Source organism: Lolium rigidum, chromosome 3 (assembly GCF_022539505.1).
Source record: "Lolium rigidum isolate FL_2022 chromosome 3, APGP_CSIRO_Lrig_0.1, whole genome shotgun sequence".
Classification (NCBI taxonomy): Eukaryota; Viridiplantae; Streptophyta; class Magnoliopsida; order Poales; family Poaceae; genus Lolium; species Lolium rigidum.
In genome coordinates, this window is record NC_061510.1 from 42,801,898 (window position 1) to 42,828,883 (window position 26,986).

At 45.8% G+C, this 26,986-nt stretch overlaps 1 protein-coding gene across 1 annotated transcript; it reads left to right on the forward strand.

The window, feature by feature from the left end:
* Nucleotides 1-1,281: 1,281 nt before the first annotated feature.
* On the forward strand, nucleotides 1,282-3,834 carry LOC124695844 (proteasome subunit alpha type-6). The gene is made up of 9 exons (XM_047228655.1): nucleotides 1,282-1,468; nucleotides 1,620-1,714; nucleotides 1,861-1,942; nucleotides 2,511-2,607; nucleotides 2,743-2,801; nucleotides 2,932-3,014; nucleotides 3,133-3,228; nucleotides 3,401-3,460; nucleotides 3,561-3,834. Exons 1-9 carry the CDS (start codon nucleotides 1,393-1,395, stop codon nucleotides 3,651-3,653), a joined length of 741 nt encoding a protein of 246 aa, XP_047084611.1. The 5' UTR covers nucleotides 1,282-1,392; the 3' UTR covers nucleotides 3,654-3,834.
* The last annotated feature ends 23,152 nt before the right edge of the window (nucleotides 3,835-26,986 follow it).

Below are 26,986 nucleotides of genomic sequence, written 5' to 3' on the forward strand. Positions count from 1 at the left end.
CATGGATGGCAGCATTATCTATAGTGGTCTTTCATCTCCATAGGCGCTCTCATAGTTCGGCCATAATTACTTGTCGAGAGCCTTAAGTTATTTTCTTTCATTGTATTTCGTTAATTGGATCGGTGTATACATCTCAGTTATGCAAAGGCTGGGTGTAATACTTAAACATGTTATGTAATAAAGCAACCTTTATCGAAAAAGATAGAGTCTCATACAATGTTGTGTTCAAGAGCTATCTGACAATGCATTTCTATTTGGAACAAAGTTCGTCCCCCTCCCCTCCTAAGGGCTCCTTTGATTCATAGGATAGAAAAAGTATAGATGGAAACCATACGGGGAAAATGAACTTGTGCTTTCTTCCCAGTAGAAACCGATTCATAGACTTTAAAGCCGCGTTCATTTTCCAAGTAGAAACCGGATCATGGATGGATAAAAACCAATACATATGGTGCCATCGATGTGCAAAATCCAAAAGGTGGTGGAGGGGGCGTTGCACGTTCTAACTTGCCCTTTGTTGGTGCTTGTAGTAAACCATTCGGGGGGTTGGGGGTCATAGATCCACTCATTGTCGAAGTTTTAACACTAGAGGATGGAGTTATCTTTGCTAATTGAGATACCTTTCTCATGTGGTAATGGGGATGTACAGCGTAGATGTTGTTAACTTTTGGACCTTGCGTCATGGTGATCGTTTTATTGTGGTTCTTATCTTGGGTAGTTAGTTTCTAATTTAGGACATGTTCGGTTTGAAGGGGATTAACGTGTACATGGAGGTATTGACAAGGAATTGAACTGTATTTCCTATCATTCCATATTAATCCCTGCCAGCCGGGGTCTAACCGAACGCTGCTTTATAGTCTTTTCTTATTTAACATGTAGGATGTTCAGCTAATAATTCGGTTTATTTGTATGCTAAGCATGCTTTTACACTAGAGCTGACTAGTAGTTGGTTCGATGAGACCTCATACTTCATTGTAAGTATACTGGAAACCTAGTTCATAAAAAAACTCCTGAAATTCTACACGCAAAAAATGATATACATGCAGTTTTTTCAGAATTTAACATTTTAAAATATGTTTTAGTTTTTTTTAATAGATGCATCTCTAAAGCTATTTTTATCGAAAAAAGCTACGAGCCAAAACCCGAGTTCACTTCCTCGGTTACAGACCCCGACATATACAAGGGCCCACTGCCAGGGCCCGGTTCGGTCTCAGACTAGAAAACCTGACGAGCCCGGGCCGAACCGGAACGGGCCATCTTCTTGCGGCATAAGCCATTGCCAATAAGACGCCGTCTAGTCTCCTTCCCAAGGTCACACAAACTTCCGTTCGCCCACCAGAGAGAGCAAGCCACACACCCAGCTCCAGCTCCGGCGAGATCTCCGGCGACTTCGAGATGAGCCGCGGATCGGGTGCGGGCTACGACCGCCACATCACCATCTTCTCCCCCGAAGGCAGACTCTATCAAGTCGGTGCGTGCAATCTTTCCCCCCTCCCAAAACCCTAGCTTTTTCCCCCCTTCGTCCAATAGATCTGGGGAGCCTCCCGTCCCCGCGCGCGCAATCGCCCGCCTTTCGGTTCGAGGTTGTCTGATCCGTGCGTATCGTGTGGTGGTGTGAGCAGAGTACGCGTTCAAGGCGGTCAAGTCGTCGGGGGTCACCTCGATCGGCGTGCGCGGCAAGGACTCCGTCTGCGTCGTGACCCAGAAGAAAGTGCCGGTGAGTCACCCGCCGCCGCTTGCCCCTGTCGATCCCAGCTGGCGGCGCAGATTTGTGTGCCTTTTAGGGTCCGATTCGTTGTTCGCCCGGCCTCAGATTACCGAAAGACTGAATTTTTGTTCACTGTGATGTGGTTCTGATTGCAGGATAAGCTGCTGGACGACACGAGCATCACACACCTGTTCCCAATTACCAAGTACACCGGTTTGCTTGCAACCGGCCTCACAGGTTTGTTCACTCTTCTTTGTTGTATTACTATGCTCTGAGTGTTACTCAAGTGTATTACTGGTACGAAGCAGTAGGATTTCGTGGCAGATGATGGCATGCTCTGGGATTCTGTCTTGGATTGTATAGCAATGTGGATTTCTGGGAGCTTATATATATATAGTTAAATGTTGGACCATCATCTCTTCTTGATTTCTTATTGTGTAACAGTGATAGTTTAGGTTAGTCTTCGTTCAGAAATTCCTGGATGTTACTCAAGAGCTAATAATCAAATATGCAATGGAGGCTTTGCTAGTTTTTACATGAGACACTGGATAGTATATTGGCGTGTCTGTTTATTTCACCCTTAATAAGACAATAGATAACACTGCGCTTTTTCTAGAGAAAAATAGGAAAAAATTGCACTCAGGGAACCATACTAAACTAAGCTCTCTTTAAAATGCTGTGTGTTTCCCTTATATCCTCATCAAGTCACCCATTACCTTTTCATTCATGTTTGTTGATAAAGTTGGGTTTTTTACTCTTGCATTCTGCTATTTACTGACATTGAATGTAATATTCTGTTTCCCAGCTGATGCAAGGTCCTTGGTCTCCCAAGCAAGAAACGAAGCAGCTGAGTTTCGTAAAAAGTGGGGCTATGAGATGCCTGTCGATGTATTAGCAAAATGGTATCATGCCTTATCCTCATAAAGTTCCATCTGTGTGTACTGTATTGTGGTTGTTTATTTATATAATATGATATGTGCTTTAGTTCATATAACAAAGTGGTAGCTATAACATTGCATATCTGATTAATGTTTCAGGATAGCAGACAAAGCACAGATATACACGCAGCACGCGTACATGAGACCCCTTGGTGTAGGTTAGTACCGTTGTATTACATCTATTTGTATGTTTAGTTTTTGTTACTCCTCCATGATGTTCTGGTGTAAAATCAATTAGCGTTAAGGCATATTCCCACCATATTAATTTTCTTTGGCTATATTCTTCAGTTGCTATGGTCTTGGGCTATGACGAAGAGAAAAATGCCCAACTCTTCAAGTGTGACCCTGCAGGTCACTTCTTTGGACACAAGGTATAGAGTAATTTTCTGCAACACATTATATCATCTCTACTCAAACTCTATATCAACCGAATGCTTAGTTTATTCTTTCCTCAGTCTGTCCGAACAAACTACTGACAACATTTTTCAGGCAACTAGTGCCGGACTTAAGGAGCAGGAAGCAATAAATTTTCTGGAGAAGAAAATGAAGGATAGCCCGCAGTTCACATATGACGAAACTGTTCAGGTAAATTTTCCATTAGGCACACAATAAGACTCTGAACTAGGGCGTACTTATGTTACTGAAGCTGATATTTTTTTAGCTCAAAGAGATGTTTTGTGTTTTTTTTGTTTGGTTCATGGTCATGTAGAAGCAGATTTTCTTACTCTCCACTAACTATGTATCCTATGTTTGCCAGATTGCGATTTCTGCGCTGCAGTCAGTTCTGCAGGAAGATTTCAAGGCTACCGAGATTGAGGTATTACTATCGTTTCTACATATATACACAAGTGTTTTCCCAAGTTTTTTTTTTCTTTTGCCCTGTGATGTGTGCTTACGTTAATACCTTCAATTTGCAGGTTGGTGTTGTGAGGAAGGAAGATCGTGTTTTCAGAGCATTAAAGACTGAGGAGATCGATCAGCACCTAACGGCCATAAGTGAACGCGACTGAGCGGCCATGGAATTCACTGCGGCTGTAGTGCTTTGGCACTGGACTGTTATTTTGTTTCATAGCCAGCCAAGAAATATTCGGTGAATCATTTCATGTGTAGCAACAAGAAACAGGCATCCTCTTGCCGTGTATTAGCTGGATCTATCTTTCTGCGTGGTTTAATTTGCTACGATTTGATTTGGTGTTGCTGGCAGTTGCATATTTGAGCCAAATGATTCTGATGCTCTTGTGATCAGGAGCCCGCCGGTTGCTCTCCTGGCTCCGCCAAGTAAACAGAAGGTAGAGCATTAGAGCACAAGGGATTGGGATCTTCAAATTCATAGGAATAGAAAAGACTAGGATGGCATGCCTACTTGAATCAAATGGAAAGATAGTGCCTTTGATTTTAGCATGTAGGAGATTTATATCATAGCATGAGGTTGGAAGTGGTTCTGCTAGACATGGTGGTGCGTTGGTCCACAATGATATATTTTCCGACCGAACAGAAGTGTCTGGATTGAAGCCCTCGATCTTCCAACCTCGTCCAAACTCTTTTGGGAAAACGCCATCGCAAAAAAGAGATGCCATTGATTTTTGGGCTTTCTTGCAAAGCGGGGCAAAGGGCAAAGCTAACAATTTGGCTACCTTCTCTCTGAAATCTTTACTATTATATTCCAGTTGGTCGTACGTCATACAACGCGTTTGATGTAGGAGATTGGGAATATCGTGTCCGTTCAATCAAGATCTGAAGGACTCCATCAATCCCACACATCGTCCGGTCAATTTTCTTGGCAAGTCGACACTTCCCCCCTTTGTTGCTGCTAATCATGGTATCAAATCAAAACCAATCAATCAATCATTAATCTTTACTATTATATTCCAGTTGGTCGTACGTCATACAACGCGTTTGATGTAGGAGATTGGGAATATCGTGTCCGTTCAATCAAGATCTGAAGGACTCCATCAATCCCACACATCGTCCGGTCAATTTTCTTGGCAAGTCGACACTTCCCCCCTTTGTTGCTGCTAATCATGGTATCAAATCAAAACCAATCAATCAATCATTAAATACGTATAATCTTTCTTGGTGTCCAATATCAAGAAAGGGGCGGAAATCTCTCGTGTCTTTCCAATCAACCTACTATGTTTCTAGCTTACATGGAAATCAATCTTAAGAATTAACATGGGCAGTTCGCTACAAACACAAATTTAGCCAATGTCAATCACGCCTCGGCGTCGTAAAGCAAAATCACGCCTCACCACTTTTCGTCGATCGCCCTCTCGCTATCCTCGCGGTGCTGAAAATGGCGTCTGCCCAGGCCAGGCCAGCGCCAACGAGCATCGCCGGAGGAGACGGACTGGTCAATTCTGAGTTGCTGCCCCAGGATCCCCGCCACCACGCTGGATTCAGAGCTGGTAGAGCTCTCAGACTCTACTGCACCGAGCAACCCCACCGAACCTCCGGCGCGCCGCTCCGGACCTCCACTAGCCCTCCCACTCATATGCATTTTCCAGTTCCCCACGCAGGTCCGTAGTGTCGTGTGCTGGAGCGCTAGAAGGTGTTGCAGAGCGTCATGCAGGGCTGCCGGCGAAGATACATCGTTGGTCGCCGGTGGCAGACCTACCGTGATCAACCACCAGGAAGGATGGAGGTCAACGCTGGCCAATCCAACGAGGTAAGCCACTTCCCTCCTCTATTCTCTCGTGTTTTATTTCCCTGTTCGAACTGCATGGCGGTGGCACAGGCTGAACCGCATCGCCTCTCCCCTCTCCTTCCGCCTTCTCTCTCTCTCCTACATATCTCGTTCTTTCTCTGATTTTTTCCCTTACAACGCAGATGGAAGGATAGAAGGTTTGTCTGCGCCGCCGGCTCGCTGCGTGCTTCCTATGTCGCGGCGACGTTGTCTACCTCCATCTCTGCAATGTCGCCTTCCCACGCACCCCACATCACCGGATCCTACACGCTCTGCTGGATCGATGCACCGTGTGGCACTAGCATCCGCCCACCACGTTGAGGACCCTGCTCGCGCGATGGCATGTAGGCGCGGACTGTCCTATCCTGATGCCGACGCCCAGCGCAAGACCACACGACCCAGCCTCCATCTCCATGTTAAGTCTCCCTCTTATTCTTTGGCATATACTGGACGTGTTCATGTCGCCTGGATTTTTACTTTCTAGAAGGATTGAAAAGTACATTTCTACTTCAAACTATTTAATGTCCAGCAATATACGAGATGTTTACTAGACCAACCTTACAATGGAAAGCCGCTCCGGTTATGTCGCTAAATTATTGAGCATAATATAAATTCCAGCAATACGTATTGATGTTCACATTTCAGTCACAGTCGACTGGAGGTCATTTTGCATTTCAACACAAATTTCCAGCCTCTAGTGGATGTATGGTACCACTTTGACTGATTCCTAAGTCCTCATTTATATGTCCCTGTCATTATTGTGCAATAGTATTTTGTCATGTATATATAATTAACATGGAACTAAACTTACAAGATAATTCTTATCAAGTCTTTGTAGTGATGTGATTTAGGAGGTATCACAACTAATTCTCCTTCCAACAATGATTGCATGCTAGAACCAAGAATGACCCTGGAGCTTTGGATTACCAAAGTTCGGTATGTTGAATAAATACAAGCATGCAGACCGTGCGGCCAACTTGAGCTCGGCCTCCCATCCTGACCTCTGACAGCCTGTCGTCGAGGTCGTGTGCTCTGCTTTCTTGCTGCTACAGCAGTGGCCCTGGCTCGCTTCTATAGATCAGTAGATGTTGTAGATGTCTTGGAAAGAGTAATGGCAATGAGCACATCTGAGTGCATATGCGTGTCGCATGTTTCATGTCTTTTGTGTGAGAGTTTTTCATGTCTCGTTTTTGTGAAGCTGCTTCACACATGTGGAAGTAGAAGTCAAGGTTTCTACCTCATCCAGAAGATGGTCTCAAAAGGCAATCAGTTCTTCTAATTACTTTAGTCATCGTTTTCACAATCAAGCTATCCTCTTTCAGACTCTTATATATATAGATATTGGTAACGAGGGACGGCGATGTTGACATTTTACATAGCGGTCGGTAAGCATTCAATACATGGATACTTAAAAATTTGCTTTGTTTCGTTCATTTTTATGAATTCTCCCTCATGGCAAGGTACAACATCCAAGGGCATGGTGAAGCAGAAGATCACCGGCTGCAATTTGCATGTGTTTTGTGCTTATAACTTCTGATGAAATTTGCTGCTATACCAATCATGTAATGAATGCTTTAAGTCAAATAAAAGAACCGCAGAACTAAAGCAACAATCTGAAGAAAAAGTGTCATGGCCTCCGTATGAACATAGATGGTGCTTTTCAGAATAACCCACAATGTTGGCTGGCTTCATTATCATGGGTGAACATGAGAAGCTATGACTTCTGTTCTAGGCAACCTGCAGCCAGCCAGTCCCACATTCTGAAGCCTTTGCATTGTTCCATGCCATCAACAGAACATATCAACTGGGTCCTGACAAGGCGATGTGTGAAACTGACTATGCACAGATAGAGACTTTTGTAGCCATCATTGACTTTAATCTGGCAGCAGTATGAACTGTTTTCAAATATATCAAATTTTAGTTGCATGTGGTTTCTACTGTTGTTTAGTATACTACCTTTATCCATAAATAGATGTCTTAATTCAACTAGACTGTAGTAAATGTTTTGTTGTCCAGTGATGTTAGATAATGGTATGAATTGTGTTCACTAAGCACACTTTGATTCGGCGTTCAGTTTTACCTACCATTAGAGGTCATCTAAATCAACAAATTATATAACTTGCATGATGATGCGTCATACCGTGTGAAGCGGCAACCGAATTTTGGTATTTCTGAAGAACTTAGAAACTATTTTTTTATTAAAGAAGATGAAAAACAGTCCACATGTGTGCGTTCATGCCATGTTAAGCATGAGAAAAAAATGCAAAATATGTCTAAGGATAAAGGTAGATGAACAACCATTTGATCCCCATCAAAGTCCGCACTGAAACCCTTACACACTAATGGGTGTAAAGAAATAGTGTGTGCCCCTCTGCTAAAATGGGTTGAAAAGCCTGTATGCAAATCAGATAAGGTGCAGGGTGCACACCCTGCTGACTGATGTATGATGACAAAGTAAATTGTTGCATTTTTCATATGACTGTTCCATTTTACTATTAATAGCATGCAAAAGTCACTGCATTTAGATAAGACAATATACCAGATGAGATTAAAGGGACGGGAGGAAATGACATGTGTCCTGGTTGTAAGAGACGAAGGAGACACCATACGTGTTTATGAAGAGACAATTGAGAATATAACAATAATGATAATGAAAATTACTTCTTTTTGTTATCCGTAGCAACGCACGGGCATTCAACTAGTGATTGTAGTTCAACGAATCATTTTATTTTAGAGTGAGCCCAAGCCTTCTATACAGCTTTGTTCATGCATGTGGGTGTGCCCTCCCAAGAATTACGCTTTTTATATGCCGAACCAGTTGAGTCCTCAACCTACTCACGAAGATGGATAATGTTAATCTTTACCCAAAGACAACTGAACTCGTGTGGATGTAGGAGGGTAGTCTCGAGTCGGTACCCAAAGACAAATAAAATCTTCTTAATCCTCAATAGAACAACCTGGACTGAAACGAGCGCTCTCTCAAAACGACCGCGGTCAGTCGCCCGATCAGGAGCATTTTCCCAAAAAGTCTTCATTTCCATTACTAGATGATTTCCCGCGCTTTGCAGCGGGAATATGTGGTATAAAATACATCAAGATTCAAATTACGAAAATGAAACATATGTGGTACAAAAAAAACAGTAGTACTCTCTACGGCACAAATATCGAGCGGAAACTCAACAATATGATTAATGTTTGATATGGTCGTGAAGATTTCAGAACACAGTTGCAAATAGTTAACACTCGATTGTAGAGTCACATAGTACCTCAAATTTTTCATTAGGACGATATATTAAAATCAGGATCCTGTTGTACTCCAAGAATGTTTTGGTATATGTTATGGTGCAGAAGTATAGTGGTAAGGGGGCAGAAAAAAATGTAGTGGGTCGCATTATACCAATATTAAAATGGGACTACAATTCACAACAAAACATGAAAATGTCGAGAAAAGTGAAGAAGTATTTTTTTTTTGCGAAACTGCACGTCCTTGTTGACGTTCAGCGTTGGCCTTTGTAGATGCGTGTCGGAATAAATAAGCCTCTGAATCATTCCTAGTCTTTCTGGTAGTTCTCACGAACCTGCAGTACGCGAAGAAATAATCTGAATGTTTAAATTGTATAATATGTTACAGCCCCAGAAGGAGAAAGAAGACCAGAAAAAGTTGAAGAAAAAAATTAGCAGAACTATGATCGACAGGCAGGTTAAAAACATTAGCTTACAAATCAGTGGATGCTACCCGTTGACAGAAAAATGGAAACTCGGATAATTTTAATTAAATAATAAAACAGGTGAAGACAAAGAAATAGAGTTAGGGCGACATGCAAGTTAAAAATTATCACCCTTTAACAGCTAAAAATTCTATCCCAAGCTCTATAACTGCTGAATCCAACAGAAAGATTTTCTACTTGTTTTCGATGCTTTATCTGATTGCCTACTGATTGATCTTGAGACATAGGCCATCGTAAAGTGAGGAGGAAAGAAACTGAGTCTGAACCGGATACCTAAGCATTCTGTTGTGATATGCCAAGATGGAGCAGCGTCAGACTGGTCGTAGCTGCGCACAACACCAAACCTCCTTCAACTTCGAATTGGCAATTTCCCTAGCTTAGTTATCAGACCGAATCCCCAATCTTGCAAGTGCCGCACTTTCGATCGATCTTCTGCCCACGTACTCATGGCAGCAATTACAGCCAACCTGATGATGTGGAGAGAAGACATAATAGTTAGCTGTGAAAGGGAAGATGGAAAAAGGTGCGACACAACCTGTATAAGATCTGGGAGTGAGAATTGCCGCTGAGTTTTAAGGGGAACTTGGGGGGAGAGGAAGGGATTGCACCATTGCATAGATTAATGGAGAAGAAGAAACGTCCACGGCTGCACTTGGTGGCTGACTTTGGCTAGACAGAAGGTCAATAGGTGTAGAGAAATAATAGTAGCGGGTTGTTCTTTTGCATTCTCTTGTAGGTTTAATGCCATTTTTCTCTCTTGCTTTTGTGACACACTTGATGACGTGGAGAGCTACATGTTTGGAGAAATGAGCAACTGGGGTGATGTGGTAGCCTAAGATTGGTTAGAAAAGTTTGATGAGGTGGATGCCTTGCATGTTGATAGAAATAGCCTTAGTGGGTTGCTCCAATTTAGATATTATAGATTATAGATTCCTAACACTAATTTCTGACATGGATATTGTGGCATTAGTTGATCAGTGGGTACCTCCCCGGTGTCTTTCCTAGTTGCGCCACCTGATATGAGTATCTCCAGCAGGCGCGCCATATACGCCCGCGCGCTAAGCAACGGAGCCCGAAATTGTTCATCCAGCAGGCGTTGTATACGACGCGGCCCTGCAAATATTTTTGGGCGCGGGCCGTTTTTTCCTATCCTAGGCGCTATACTTTGGGCTCCAGTTGCAGCATGCGGCATCGCTCGACGCTCGCGCGAAGAAATCCGCGCTGAAACTTTCCCCACTCATCGCCGCCCCACCGCCCAATCCTCGCCTCCGCGCGGCCGCCGGCGCAATTCCGGCGATGGGCGCACCCTCCGGTACCCCACCGACCCCTCCCTACTCCATTCCACCTGCTGCCACCTCCGTCGTGCCGCCGCCCCATGCGCCAAACCCTAGCGGTGGCGCCGACGCCGGCAACACCGCGGCCCGAGCTCTCTTCGTCCCGCCGCGGCCGACGCTGCACACAAGCGCCGCCACCGCGCAGGCCTCCGGCAAGGTGCGGGCGCCTCCGAGGAGGAAGGTGCCGGCGTCCAAACGCATGTCGGCCGCCGCGGGTGCCGGTAACCTGCCGCCGAAGAAAGGGAAGGCGACCGCAACCCGCCGCGCGCAGCCTCGGCCGCCGTCTCCATCAATGAACCATCCGCCGCCGCCTCCGTCCGCCGACCCATCCGGCGCGCATATGGTGTTCGAGGAAGTGTCGGAGAGGTAAAGAACATTTATTTTTATCGAAATTTTAGTTTAGATGCATACATAGCCGGAGAACCATGAATTTTATTGCAATGTAGAGTCGATGATGAGGCTTTCATGGAGGCAATACATGTTCGATCTTCGTTTATGCATGATGACAATGTTGAGGCATGGGAGGAATATGAGGATATCGATGAGGAAGGAGAAGGGTTGATTGAACCGCGCCCTACCGGTCGGTCAGCGAACTACACTATAGCGGAGGACAAGTTGCTTTGCAAGACATGGTTGACAAATGGAATGGATCCAACAACTGGCACCAATCAAACAAGAGACACCTATTGGATGAGGATGAAGGAGTACTTCGACGCCAACAACACAAGTGGGAATGAGCGGAGCATGCGTTCTCTTCGGTCTCGTTGGTCGGGTATCAACACTGATTGCCAAAAGTGGGTGGGCGTGCAAGCCAATGTTGATATCATTAACCCAATTGGCACAAATGATATCGATAGGGTAAGCAATTCTGCTACCTTGTTGATCATCTATACGCACGGTTATTGCTCATATGGCTCATCTATTCTCTTTTGTTTGCTTTGTAGAACTCTATGGCTCGAGGCTTGTTTAGAGATGTGGGAAAGAAGAGCAAGAAAGGCAACAAGATTCTTGGCAAGCCATTCACCATGCATCATTGCTATGAAGTGCTAGGGAATAAAGAAAAGTGGAAGACCCGCGGGAAATTGGATGCGGCAACCATGGCCGCCAATGCAACCGGTGAAGCAACAATCATCGATGATGATGATTCAAGTTACAAAGGCAAGAAGAGAAGCTCCACTCCTCACTCGATTAACAATGCAAGGAGGAATGTGCTTGGTAGGAAGTCCGCCAAAGATATGAAGGGGAAGAAGGGCGGAGATGATGACATTGCCATTGCTATGGAAAGGATTGCAAATGCAAGGTTGCAAGCAAATGAAGATAGGAAGGTGGCAAGAAACTTGGAGAAAGAGGCTATGGATGCTATTGAGGCTTGGAGAGCCGCTTTGGAGGAGAAGCTAGCCGCCAACGAGGAGATGAAGTTGGCTTTGGAGGAGAAGAAGCAAGCCAATGAGGAGCATCTACGCCTAGTGGAGGAGGAGAGGAAGCTCTTCTTGATGGACAATTCCAACTTGGATGAAAGGCAAAAAAGAGTACATCAACATTGCTTGCGACGAAGTGTTGGCGAAGAAGATATTGTTGGTGGCCAACATGAACACACCCTTGGAGGAGGCATGCCCATGTTTGGAGGAGGCATGGCCGGCATGGGAGGCTTTGGAGTCATGACCGACATGGGAGGACCAAGCTATCGAGGAGTCTTCGGAGGGACTATGGGAGCATCGATGAGTGGTGTGTATGGAGCCATGGGAGCACCACCGAGAGGATTAGTGGCCTCTATGGATCCTACTCTTCCTCCTTCAAGCCAAGGTGTCGATGAAGAAGAAGCAAAAGATGGCGATGACTAGGAAAATGCGGAAGTGTGAGATTCTATCTTGCATTTGTGATATGCAAATTGTGTGTTGCACTTTGTGTCCATTTGAACCATATGTTGTGTGTGGTTGTTGAACTACGTCATGTTGTGTGTGGTTCTTGAACTATGTGATGTGTGTGTTGCACTTTGTGTCCATTTGAACTATGGTAGTTCATTTGTTTGATGATTTATGTGAGTATTTGATCTTGTTGAATGCATAGTAGTGTATCAAAGTTGTTTTCCGCCGGCGCGCGCTGTATTTCGGAGCGCCCGACTGAGGATCGTTTTTTGCGCCCGCGCTCACGCTATATTTTAGCGCCTCCGGTGGAGGAAAACTTGTCGCATCGCGCGGTATACTTTTACAGCGCGGGCGCAACCACTTATACATCGCCGAAATATGGCGCGCATGTTGGAGATGCTCTAAGGCCTCGTTCAATTAGCCCAGCCCGACCGGGAATGCGATCTAACTGATGTCTACGGGAGCTTCTATTTTTGTAGACAGTGTTGGGCCTCCAAGAGCAGAGGTTTGTAGAACAGCAGCAAGTTTCCCTTAAGTGGATCACCCAAGGTTTATCGATCTCAGGGAGGAAGAGGTCAAAGATATCCCTCTCATGCAACCCTGCAACCACAAAGCAAGAAGTCTCTTGTGTCCCCAACACACATAATAGGTGCACTAGTTCGGCGAAGAGATAGTGAAATACAGGTGGTATGAATAAGTAGTAGCAACGGCACCAGAAAAGTGCTTTGCCCAGGACAGTAAACAAACAGTAGTAACGCAGCAGTAGTAACGCAGCAGTAGTAACGCAAAGAAACAAGTAAACAAGCAGCAATAGCAGTATTTAGGAACAAGGCCTAGGGATTAGACTTTCACTAGTGGACACTCTCAACATTGATCACATAACGGAATAGATAAATGCATACTCTACACTCTTGTTGGATGATGAACACATTGCGTAGGATTACACGAACCCTCAATGCCGGAGTTAACAAGCTCCACAATTCAATGTTCATATTTAAATAACCTTAGAGTGCAAGAAAGATCGATACGACTAAACCAAGTACTAACATAGCATGCACACTGTCACCTTCACGCCACGTAGGAGGAATAGATCACATCAATACTATCATAGTGATAATTAACTCCACAATCTACAAGAGATCGTGATCATAGCATATGCCAAGTACTAACACGGATGCACACACTGTCACCATTACACCGTGCAGGAGGAATAAACTACTTTAATAACATCACTAGAGTAGCACATAGATAAATTGTGATACAAAACACATTGCAACCATAAAGAGATATAAATAAGCACTTCACTACGCCATTCATAACAGTGAGTAAGTATTCTGTGAAATATAGCCTAAGAGACCCACACGGTGCACACACTGTCACCTTTACACACGTGGGACAAGGAGTCTCCGGAGATCACATAAGTAAAACTCACTTGACTAGCACAATGACATCTACATTACAAGCATCATCATATGAATCTCAATCATGTAAGGCAGCTCATGAGATTATTGTATTGAAGTACATAGGAGAGAGATGAACCACATAGCTACCGGTACAGCCCCGAGCCTCGATGGAGAACTACTCCCTCCTCATGGGAGCAGCAGCGGTGATGAAGATGGCGGTGGAGATGGCAGCGATGTCGATGGAGAAGCCTTCCGGGGCACTTCCCCGCTCCGGCAGGTGCCGGAACGGAGACTCCTGTCCCCCGGATCTTGGCTTCGCGATGGCGGCGGCTCCGGAAGGTTTTCCGTATCGTGGTTCTTCGTATCGGGGTTTTCTCGACGGAGGCTTTAAATAGGCGGAAGGGCAGCGTCGGAGGGTCGAAGAGGCGGCGACACCATAGGGCCGGCGCGGCCGGGGCCCGAGCCGCGCCACCCTATCATCCGGGGCCCACAGGGCCCCCTCCGGCGGCTCTCGGGTGTTCGGATGCTTCCGGTGAAAATAGGAACCCGGGTCTTGATTTCGTCCGATTCCGAGAATATTTCGTTACTAGGATTTCTGAAACCAAAAACAACGAGAAACAAGAATCGGCTCTTCGGCATCTTGTTAATAGGTTAGTTCCGGAAAATGCACGAATATGACATAAAGTGTGCATAAAACATGTAGGTATCATCAATAATATGGCATAGAACATAAGAAATTATCGATACGTCGGAGACGTATCAAGCATCCCCAAGCTTAGTTCTCGCTCGTCCCGAGCGGGTAAAACGATAACAAAGATAATTTCTGAAGTGACATGCCATCATAACCTTGATCATACTATTTGTAAACATATGTAATGAATGCAGCGATCAAAACAATGGTAATGACATGAGTAAACAAGTGAATCATAAAGCAAAGACTTTTCATGAATAGTACTTTCAAGATAGGCATCAATAAGTCTTGTATAAGAGTTAACTCATAAAGCAATAATTTAAAGTAAAGGTATTGAAGCAACACAAAGGAAGATTAAGTTTCAGCGGTTGCTTTCAACTTGTAACATGTATATCTCATGGATAATTGTCAACATAGAGTAATATAACAAGTACAATATGCAAGTATGTAGGAATCAATGCACAGTTCACACAAGTGTTTGCTTCTTGAGGTGGAGAGAGATAGGTGAACCGACTCAACATAAAAGTAAAAGAATGGTCCTTCAAAGAGGAAAGCATCGATTGCTATATTTGTGCTAGAGCTTTTATTTTGAAAACATGAAACAATTTTGTCAACGGTAGTAATAAAGCATATGAGTTATGAAAGTTATATCTTACAAGTTGCAAGCCTCATGCATAGTATACTAATAGTGCCCGCACCTTGTCCTAATTAACTTGGACTACCGGATCTTTGCAATGCACATGTTTTAACCAAGTGTCACAATGGGGTACCTCCATGCCGCCTGTACAAAGGTCTAAGGAGAAAGCTCGCATTTTGGATTTCTCGCTTTTGATTATTCTCAACTTAGACATCCATACCGGGACAACATGGACAACAGATAATGGACTCCTCTTTAATGCATAAGCATGTGGCAACAATTATTATTCTCATATGAGATTGAGGATATGTGTCCAAAACTGAAACTTCCACCATGAATCATGGCTTTAGTTAGCGGCCCAATGCTCTTCTCTAACAACATGCATGCTCCAACCATAAAGGTGGTAGATCTCTCTTACTTCGGACAAGACGGACATGCATAGCAACTCACATGATATTCAACAAAGAATAGTTGATGGCGTCCCCAGAAACATGGTTATCGCACAACAAGCAACTTAATAAGAGATAAAGTGCATAAGTACATATTCAATACCACAATAGTTTTTAAGCTATTTATCCCATGAGCTATATATTGCAAAGGTGAATGATGAAATTTTAAAGGTAGCACTCAAGCAATTTACTTTGGAATGGCGGATAAATACCATGTAGTAGGTAGGTATGGCGGACACAAATGGCATAGTGGGTGGCTCAAGTATTTTGGATGCATGAGAAGTATTCCCTCTCGATACAAGGTTTAGGCTAGCAAGGTTATTTGAAACAAACACAAGGATGAAATGTACAGCAAAACTCACATAAAAGACATATTGTAAACATTATAAGACTCCATACCGTCTTCCTTGTTGTTCAAAACTCAATACTAGATGTTATCTAGACTCTAGAGAAACCAAATATGCAATCCAAATTAGCAAGCTCTAAGTATTTCTTCATTAATGGGTGCAAAGTATATGATGTAAGAGCTTAAACATGAGCACAACAATTTCCAAGTATCAAATTATTCTAGACATTTTAGAGTTACTACATGTAGCATTTTCCAATTCCAACCATATAACAATTTAACGAAGATGAAACTTCGCCATGAATACTATGAGTAAAGCCTAAGGACATACTTGTCCATATGCTACAACGGAGCGTGTCTCTCTCCCATAAAGTGAATGTTAGGATCCATTTTATTCAAACAAAACAAAAACAAAAACAAACAGACGCTCCAAGCAAAGTGCATAAGATGTGACGAAATAAAAATATAGTTTCAGGGGAGGAACCTGATAATGTTGTCGATGAAGAAGGGGATGCCTTGGGCATCCCCAAGCTTAGACGCTTGAGTCTTCTTGAAATATGCAGGGATGAACCACCGGGGCATCCCCAAGCTTAGAGCTTTCACTCTCCTTGATCATAGTATATCATCCTCCTCTCTTGACCCTTGAAAACTTCCTCCACACCAAACTCGAAACAACTCATTAGAGGGTTAGTGGACAATAAAAATTAACATGTTCAGAGGTGACACAATCATTCTTAACACTTCCGGACATTGCATAAAGCTACTGGACATTAATGGATCAAAGAAATTCATCCAACATAGCAAAAGAGGCAATGCGAAATAAAAGGCAGAATCTGTCAAAACAGAACGAGTCCGTAAAGATGGATTTTATTAGGCCACCAGACTTGCTCAAATGAAAATGCCCAAATTGAATGAAAGTTGCGTACATATCTGAGATCATGCACGTAAATTGGCTTAATTTTCTGAGCTACCTACAGGGAGGTAGACCCAGATTCGTGACAGCAAAAAAATCTGGAACTGCGCAGTAATCCAAATCTAGTACTTACTTTACTATCAAAGACTTTACTTGGCACAACAAAACTCAAAACTAAGATAAGGAGAGGTTGCTACAGTAGTAAACAACTTCCAAGACACAAATATAAAACAAAAATACTGGAGCAAAATAACACATGGGTTATCTCCCAAGAAGTTCTTTCTTTATAGCCATTAAGATGGGCTCAGCAGTTTTAATGATGCACTCGCAAGAAATAGTATTTGAAGCAAAGGAGGGCATCAACAGGCAAATTCAAAACACATTTAAGTCTAACATGCTTCCTATGCATAGGAATCTTGTAAATAAACAAGTTCATGAAGAGCAAAGTAACAAGCATAGGAAGATAAAACAAGTGTAGCTTCAAAAATTTCAGCACATAGAGAGGCATTTTAGTAACATGAAAATTTCTACAACCATATTTTCCTCTCTCATAATAACTTTCAGTAGCATCATGAGAAGACTCAACAATATAACCATCACATAAAGCTTTCTTATCATGAATCTCATGCATAAAATTATTACTCTCCACATAAGCATAATCAATTTTATTAGTAATAGCGGGAGCAAATTCAACAAAGTAGCTATCATTATTATTCTCATCAAGTGTAGGAGGCATAGTATAATCACAATAAAATTTACTCTCCATAGTAGGTTGTACCAAAAGACTACTATTATAATCATCATAAATAGGAGACAAGGTATCATCAAAGAAAATTTTCTCCTCAATGCTTGGGGGACTAAAAAGATCATGAAAACCAGCTTCCCCAAGCTTAGAACTTTCTATATTATTATCAACAATGGTGTTCAAAGTGTTCATACTAATATTACTACCAAAGCATGCAAATAAGATTTCATAGGTTTTTTAATTTTCGCATCAAACAATCCATGTTTTAAATCAGGAAATAGAATAAGAAGCTCATTGTTGTCCATTATGCCAAACTAGTGTAAACAAGAAACTAAAAGATGCAATTGCAGGATCTAAAGGAAATAGCTTCGAGCACAAACACAATGGCGCCAGAAAAGTACTGTTACACTGGAACCGGAGTATGAGTGCCTTTTTACCTTTCCTCCCAAGCAACGGCGCCTGAAAAGTGCTTGCTGTCTACGGGAGCTTCTATTCTTGTAGACAGTGTTGGGCCTCCAAGAGCAGAGGTTTGTAGAACAAGCAAGCAAGTTTCCCTTAAGTGGATCACCCAAGGTTTATCGATCTCGTGGAGGAAGAGGTCAAAGATATCCCTCTCATGCAACCCCGCAACCACAAAGCAAGAAGTCTCTTGTGTCCCCAACACACCTAATAGGTGCACTAGTTCGGCGAAGAGATAGTGAAATACGGGTGGTATGAATAAGTAGTAGCAACGGCACCGGAAAAGTGCTTTGCCCAGGACGATAAACAAACAAGTAGTAACGCAGCAGTAGTAACGCAGACAAGTAGTAACGCAAGAAAAACAAGAAACAAGCAAGCAATAGCAGTATTTAGGAACAAGGCCTAGGGATTAGACTTTCACTAGTGGACACTCTCAACATTGATCACATAACGTAATAGATAAATGCATACTCTACACTCTTTTTGGATGATGAACACATTGCGTAGGATTACACGAACCCTCAATGCCGGAGTTAACAAGCTCCACAATTCAATGTTCATATTTAAATAACCTTAGAGTGCAAGAAAGATCGATACGACTAAACCAAGTACTAACATAGCATGCACACTCGTCACCTTCACGCCACGTAGGAGGAATAGATCACATCAATACTATCATAGTGATAATTAACTCCACAATCTACAAGAGATCGTGATCATAGCATATGCCAAGTACTAACACGGATGCACACACTGTCACCATTACACCGTGCAGGAGGAATAAACTACTTTAATAACATCACTAGAGTAGCACATAGATAAATTGTGATACAAAACACATTGCAACCATAAAGAGATATAAATAAGCACTTCACTACGCCATTCATAACAAGTGAGTAAGTATTCTGTGAAATATAGCCTAAGAGACCCACACGGTGCACACACTCGTCACCTTTACACACGTGGGACAAGGAGTCTCCGGAGATCACATAAGTAAAACTCACTTGACTAGCACAATGACATCTACATTACAAGCATCATCATATGAATCTCAATCATGTAAGGCAGCTCATGAGATTATTGTATTGAAGTACATAGGAGAGAGATGAACCACATAGCTACCGGTACAGCCCCGAGCCTCGATGGAGAACTACTCCTCCTCATGGGAGCAGCAGCGGTGATGAAGATGGCGGTGGAGATGGAAGCGGTGTCGATGGAGAAGCCTTCCGGGGCACTTCCCCGCTCCGGCAGGGTGCCGGAACGGAGACTCCTGTCCCCCGGATCTTGGCTTCGCGATGGCGGCGGCTCCGGAAGGTTTTCCGTATCGTGGTTCTTCGTATCGGGGTTTTCTCGACGGAGGCTTTAAATAGGCGGAAGGGCAGCGTCGAGGGTCGAAGAGGCGGCGGCACCATAGGCCGGCGCGGCCGGGGCCCGAGCCGCGCCACCCTATCATCCGGGCCCACAGGGCCCCCTCCGGCGGCTCTCGGGTGTTCCGGATGCTTCCGGTGAAAATAGGAACCTCGGGTCTTGATTTCGTCCGATTCCGAGAATATTTCGTTACTAGGATTTCTGAAACCAAAAACAGCGTAAAACAGACAATCGGCTCTTCGGCATCTTGTTAATAGGTTAGTTCCAGTAAAATGCACGAATATGACATAAAGTGTGCATAAAACATGTAGGTATCATCAATAATATGGCATAGAACATAAGAAATTATCGATACGTCGGAGACGTATCACTAACCCCTGTCAACCCGTGTGGATCGGTCTGGGCGATATTCATTCCCAACCGACCTATAATAGCAAGTTTAATAGTAGAGCAGCTATTGGCTATAACATTGTGTCATGCCATTTAGAGTTAGCTTATAGCCAGCATACACAATAGTTAGCTATATGAATGTACTATTTTTTGGTCAATGGCCCACCTACTTTTCTCACAAAATGTCTAGAAGCATGTGTTGTAGTTGGTTCTTGCATAAGAGTCCACTCCCACTACTTTTTCATGTCTCTCTCCTCCACATATGCAAAAGTGCCAGGTAGGCGGGCTATAAGACCACTATTGTACTTTCTTTAACCTCTCGTTCGGTTACATCACTACATCTGACGCGGAACTCATCCCAGCCCAAACCCTCTTGTCCTCGGCCCAACATGGATCGAAACATCATCTCCCAATTCGTGGAAGAAATCTCGAGGGGAGCGACGCGTGACATTACTTAACGGCGGGGTGAAAGGAGGCAAACTCGGTAGCCACGGTGGTGGCCTCCGCATCTCCAACCTCACTCCCCCGAGATGGAAGCCTCTCGCGGATAAAGCTCGTCTCCCCCGCACCCCCTTCCTCCTCCGATGAATTAAGAAGTTCTTGGATTTTGACCTCGCGTCACAGAAGCAGCATTGAGGACGCGCGAGAGTGTTTCAGTGGGGAGAACCAACCTATGGTTGGATGATTAGGAGGGCAGTGGCACCCGAGCCCACCAGAGTTTAAATCTTAGAATTGACACTTTGGTGTCTCATTAAAAGGCGAAATATTATTCAGTGGGAGGCGAGTTCCCATCGACAGTGAGGCGTCCATGGTGACTTTGTCAATCTCAATACCCACCAAGTTAGAATGTGTGTACGTTCATAGATGTGAGTGTATGTACATATGTGTGAGCGTATGCGTCTCTACTGTGTTTCGTAAAAGAAGTGTTCCACTGGGTCAGTGATGGCATGCTACCATTGTCCGCCTCATCGGCAAGAAGAAGGGGCACGGGGCGGCTGGGGATAGAGCCTTCCCCTAGCCACAAGCTCCCAAGCCCTCCCCAGGGGGGACCACCACCAGAGACCAAAACTGCGCACAGGCGTTGAGGTTAGAGTCCAAGAGCTGCAGATGGCTGCCCATGGCTACGAGGGGAGAGGGAGGTTGGGAGCCAGTTGGGCTGGAGCAGCGTCCGACGGGAGGCTGTGGGCGCCGGAGCGGCAACGCGAGGGGTGCTCACGCGGTCACAGGCTCATAGTACAGAGTGAGGAAAAGTTGTTTTATTGTAGCTGTAGTAGTATTCTCTCTAATGATCGCGTATCTGGATGTGTTCTTATAGGGTGCATTTGGTAGGCTGCAGAGGAATTTTTTGCATGGGCCGGGACGTGGAACGGGCCGTTTGGTTGCCTGCGCAGTCACCGCATTGTTGCAGGAACCAAGTTTTAAAGCATCACCGGGACAGTCCCTGGAGGAACGCCCGGAATGGCAGTTTCTCTGGAGCCAGGCCCGTTGTGTCCAGAAGGTTGCACGCGTGGGGAAGGGAGATGGAATCGCCGCGTCCCTTCGGGAACACGCGCCATAATTAGCCTCACCGCTCCCCTCCTTCCTCTCACTTGTGACCTCAGTCTCAGCCCCCCCAAACTGTCACATCACAAAGCGGATCCCCTCCCGCCGACCAATTTGCCGCACCGCCGTAAGGAGGAGCACCAGTACCGGAGGAGGAGACATCGGCGAATAGCACCGCGACATCGACCGCAACCTGCTCCGTAGTCTTCATCGGCATCTCGAGTTTGGCCGCGAACTCGACCTCGTCCTCGACCGGAACAATGGCGGTAACGACCTCTTCTTCTCACCTTCTTACTCGTTGTGCTTGAACAGGCCATGCTCGGGCATTTGCGACGTCATGCAGATTAGATCTGCTAGGCTTTTCATTAGGATAGGGTTCGGATAGGTGTTTGCAAGGTGTTTGTCACCATTGCTTGTTGTTCTTGTCCAGTTCTTGGTGTTCACGGTCTCGATTAGCTTAGATATGTTACTCTAATCTCCAATCGCGTTAGATCCTTCGTAGATCGGACTGTGGATTGGTGAAACTGTCAGATTTTACTGTGCATGCAAAAAGGGGAAGGGTTTTTTGTGCTGCGGTTTAGCATGTTGTGATTGTTGTGCGAAAATTAAGTTGATTCGCGCTAGTTTTCTCAGATGAAAAAGGAGTGGGAGGACTTGAAGAACAAAGTTGCTCTACTCAAGAATCTGCAGAGAACACAAGCACAAGTGATGAGGGCTAAGAAACAGGAATGGGAGGCGGAAAGAAAGGCTTTGGAGGCTGAGAAGAGAAAGCTAGAGTATGACATATACAATCTGCTCCAAGTGAACTTTGCAATGAAGGATAAGCTCAAGAGGATCAGGGCTATTACTGATGAGTGATGAATGTGTTCTAGATGTACTGTACGAGATCCTACGGATGGTTGAGCTAGGGAGAATTTGTAATGTACCCTAAGTAGAATTTGTAATGTACCCTAAATAGGATTTGTAATGTACCCTAAGTACCACTCGTAATGTACTCACTTTGAACTGTTACTTGTGTTGTTTCTGATTGAACTAGGCCAATTATTATAACCTAGGATCGTAGTATGAGCAGATGATTGATCAGACCCTATGGCATGACTGAACATGACCATGCCATCGGTTCTGATCAAACATCTCCATATGTCCTGATATTATGAGGCCTCTGCTACCAAGCTTTGCATGTTTCTGCTTCTTCAATTATGCATTGGCCAATGATTGAACAATGGCACAACGGAAGGCAGGATGGTGCCCTCAAACTTAGTCATGTATGTCATATTACTTGCACACTAGACTTAGTTTGCAGACAGTCTCTTTGCCTGCCGTGTGATCCTATATATGAGGCCTCTTTTTGTTTGTCTAGTGCATTGGCCAATGATTGAACAATGGCACAATGGAAAGCAAGGTGCTTCACACTAGATTTAGTTTGAGGGCATTTCCTTGAGCTGCCGTGTGAGCCAATGTATGAGGCCTCACTAATGTTTTCAATGTTCGTTTTCATCTATATTTGTGAGAAGGTACACCTCTAATGACATGTGTTCTTGTGGTAGACTGAGAAGCTCAAGCTTAGGTCACCTACTAAGACCCCCAATGATGGACCATCGAAGAAGCGAAGGGCGGCTAACGTTGGCCACTTCAAGGACGACGTAGGGCCGGACTAGTTCATGCGGATCGTCTTCAGGCCCACCTTCAGCCAGCTCCTGATCCCTCAAGATTTCGCCAAGTGGTTCTGTTATCACCAGAATTTGACCGGATCAGAGGTGGGCCGCGATTAAGATGGGCTTGAAGAACATACATGGAAGATATCCATGAATCGGCCTTGTATATAAAGCTTGGGCTAGTTTGCCCGTGTATCTGTAAATATAGTAGGATACGTGTCGGTTAGATAGAGTTTGGCTCGTGCACGGTTGGGATTATTCCCACGTTAGAAAGTCTACGTACTATAAATATGTATCTAGGGTTTCTGAAATAAACAACAATCACGTTCACCACAAACCAATCTAGGCGCATCGCCAACTCCCTTGTCTCGAGGGTTTCTTCCGGGTAAGCATCATGCTGCCTAGATCGCATCTTGCGATCTAGGCAAGACACGTTATTCGCTGTTCATGCGTTGCTCGTGCTGAAGCCTTGTTGATGGCGAGCAACGTAGTTATCATAGATGTGTTAGGGTTAGCATCATTTCATCGTATCATATGCTTTCGTCCGTGCAACCCTTAGACGTCTAGCCGCCCTTACATCTATTTTAGGTGTAAGGGCGGCACCTCGCTTGATCATTATTTAGTAGATCCGATCCGTTATGATTGCTCCTTGTTCTTCAAGGATTAGTTTAATATCTGCATAGTTAGGCCTTACAAACGGGTTGAAGGATCCGATGGCACGTAGGGTGTAGTTTGCTAGCCCTAGACAGGATGTTCCGGGGATCAACTTCATGTTGGTTTTTAGGCCTTGTCTAGGGTCGGTTTATGATCACCGTGCGTGGCCGCCAAGCTCAATCACGCGTAGGATGTTCCGATTATGTGGTGAAAACCCTAAATCGTAGTAGGTCGTTTTAGCTTTATTTTGATCAAGCAGGACCACCATGTGATCGTACACCTCGTACGAATCATGGGTGAATCGGCTCCTTGAGCCGATTCACAGGACAACCTGAGAGCCGATCGATGCTCGTATTTAATGCTTACGTGTATGCCATGCAGGAAACTAAGCGAGGCAAATCCATCATCTTCCTGACCAGGTATAGGTCAGGTGGCACGCCCTTGCACCAGCATCGGACGTGCGTGCCGAGTCTTTGCGGGCCGTCGCTCGAGGGACCAGGGCCAGCCCGCAGCCCCGGGAGCCTCCCGGCTCTACCGTGCTGCCCGTCGCTGCTCGCCGGTGGGTTTCGACCGCAACACATTCTCGGCACGCCCGGTGGGACAGTCTTCGACATCAACCGCATCGCCATCTACATCTGAGATGGCGGAAGGCACTCCAGTCACGTACGAAGATCTGACTGAGGAGCTCAAGAAGAAGTATGACGAGGTCAAAGCGATCCTCGAGGCCGACCTCATCGGCTCTTTCCAGAGAACCCGCTCACACGGCATCAGGTGGAAAGGGTTCTCACCTGAAGGCGCGCTCGATGGAGTGGACCTGTCCGCCCCGTCGAAGAACGCACCTGTGTCTCCGCGTCGAGAGATTAATGTCATGGTAGCTCATTCGCTGCACCGCCATTCCGAGAGCCCGGTGAACACTTTGGAGCGTGTCGCTCTTCGGGTGATCCAGGAAATCATGAGGCATCGCATCTCCGTCGAGACCAGCTCTAGGGACTCACCAAGGAGAGATGCCACTCCAGGTCCCGACCACCGTTGCCATTCGCGTTGGCAGCACCAGAAGTGCCGAGTTCACCGGCATACGTCGTCTACAAGATCGGTGGTGACCCTAGTGATTACCAGTTCTTGCATGAGGCGCCTAAGGAGATCCCTCACGGATACACGTGCACATACGTGCCGATCGCAATGAATCGGGCACTCACGAACCGGACCGCAACGACAGGGACTTCCGGAACAGCGAGGAGGAACTTCGGGAACGGATCTTGAGAAGCGTACGTGGCTAGCTAAGTATGCCACTCCGATAAACCTCCGCAGCCCAACTCCTGCAGTTGGCTCGTAGCTTGAGAAGCGAGCGTGGCTGGCTAAGTATGCCACTCCGGCAAATCTTCGCAGTTCGACTCCCGCAGCCAAGCACCGCCGATCGGATCGGTACAATCTTGAGAGACCGAGCTCGGCATGGTGCCGAAAAGGAGGGCAATCGGCTATTCCAAGCCGTACCCCAACGAGTACGAGTTGATCCCACTACCGCCCAAATATCGGCTCCCCGAATTCTCCAAATTTAGTGGATCGGATGGTTCCAGCTCAATCGAGCATGTGAGCCGATATTTGGCACAGCTCGGGCACGATCTCAGCATCGGATGAGCTGCGTGTGAGGTTCTTCGCACGTCCCTCACAGGATCGGCTTTCGGGTGGTACACATCGCCGCCACCGGACTCAATCCGGACTTGGAAGCAGTTGGAGGAGCAGTCCCACATGCGCAGATCGGTCGGAGGCTTCCGAGGCTCGGCATTGCGGATCTAGCACAAGTACGACGAAGCGCGGAGAAACAGGTGTCGAATACATCCAGCGCTTCAGGACCGTTAGGAACCGATGCTATTCGGCTCGTGTGACCGAAAAAGGAGCGAGCCGAGTTGGCGGCGGTGGGTCTCGCATCACCGATCAAGGATGTGGCCTCCCAAGCGAGACTACCCTTCACCGGCGCACATGGTGCGTAAGCTGTCATTATATGAACAAGCGCCACCCGTGAGGTATACCAGGATAAATTCAAGCGTGCGGTGGTCCCGGTTGAGGCGGATGAAGATGAAGGCTCGCGGGAGATCAAGAGGTAGCAGTGGCTGAATGGACTCGGGGGGCAAGCCCCGTGTCCTGCAAGTGGGTTAAGCCACAAGGTCCTCCAAGAGGGTTTGACTTCGACGTGACCAAGCCTGAACAGATTTTCGACCTCTTACTTAAGGAGAAGCAGCTAAAGGTACCCGAAGGCCACAAAATCCCCACGGCGCAGGAGCTGAACGGAAAGCCATACTGCAAGTGGCATAACACGTTCACCCATGCCACCAACGACTGCAGGGTGTGGCGTCAGCAGATCCAAATGGCGGTAGAACAAGGGCGTCTAATTTTCAGCCAGTACGCCATGAAAGTCGATACACACCCCTTCCCCGCCGTTAACATGGTGGAGTGCACTTACCCTGGGAGGTGCCAGCCAAGTTTCTCGTTCAACATCAACATGGTAGGACCTGGGCACCACTTTGGTAAGGACAGAGACGAGGGCAGCTGCTCTCATAACGAGGACAAGGAGGAAGCCGTTCCACTCGATCGGCTCCGGCACGATGGAAAGCGCTACATCACGGAGGGAGAAGTGAAGAATTTGAGATATCAGCGACCTCTCTCTGATCACCTCCTCAACAAATACGTGAGTCAATACGACCAACGCCGACGATACGACAACGATGACGAAAGAGATCGTCTGGCTAGGGATGCCAGGAGACATCGTCGGCATGATCGCGACGAGGAGAGATATGAGCGCCACGCCAAGGAAAAGTCAAGAGAGCAAGACGACGTGGATAGGCACTGGGACTGTCCTTTCTTCAGACACTGCTGGGATTCAGGAATGAGCCGATTGCCTACGATCGGCAACTGCCCAGAATGTAGACAGAAGAAGAAGGATGCAGCTAACGTGTCCGTGTTCAAACGTCTAGGGCCTCTCCCGCCTCGGAACAAGTACGCCGAGTCCTCTCGGGTGGAAGATCTCGAGGAACTAGAGGACGATGATGAAGAAGAAGAAGATAAGTACCACCGGCCAAGGTGGTGCCCCGATGGACTCAGCCGTTCCCAAAAGCGTAGGGTTCAGCGACTACGTGGTTTGGAGGAAGCCGAAAGGTTATACCTGCACACGTTAAGGAAGGCGCGGCCTGATCTGGCCGCGAAAATTCAGCGAACTCTGGACGAAGAAGGACGGCCACAAAAGAAAGAGTGGCGCCCCAGACAGAAGAAAGTCGATGATGAGACATCGGCTGACACAAACATGGTGTTCATCCTTCCGGCGGAGTTTAGTGCTCCAGGATTAGACGAAGCACCTGTGGCACAACTTGACTGCGGCCAACGGCCGCTTATCTTTGAGAAGCCACGAGAAAGAAGCTACAGGCATCCGAAGGCCCTGTACTTGCGAGGTTATATCAATGGGCAGCCTCGTCAACAAGATGCTCGGTGG

Coding starts and splice junctions, on each gene's coding strand:
- LOC124695844 (XM_047228655.1), top strand. CDS start 1,393: ATGAGCCGCGGATCGGGTGCGGGCTACGACCGCCACATCACCATCTTC. Junction 1,469..1,619: donor AGGCAGACTCTATCAAGTCG/GTGCGTGCAATC, acceptor TGGTGTGAGCAG/AGTACGCGTTCAAGGCGGTC. Junction 2,802..2,931: donor CATGAGACCCCTTGGTGTAG/GTTAGTACCGTT, acceptor TATATTCTTCAG/TTGCTATGGTCTTGGGCTAT.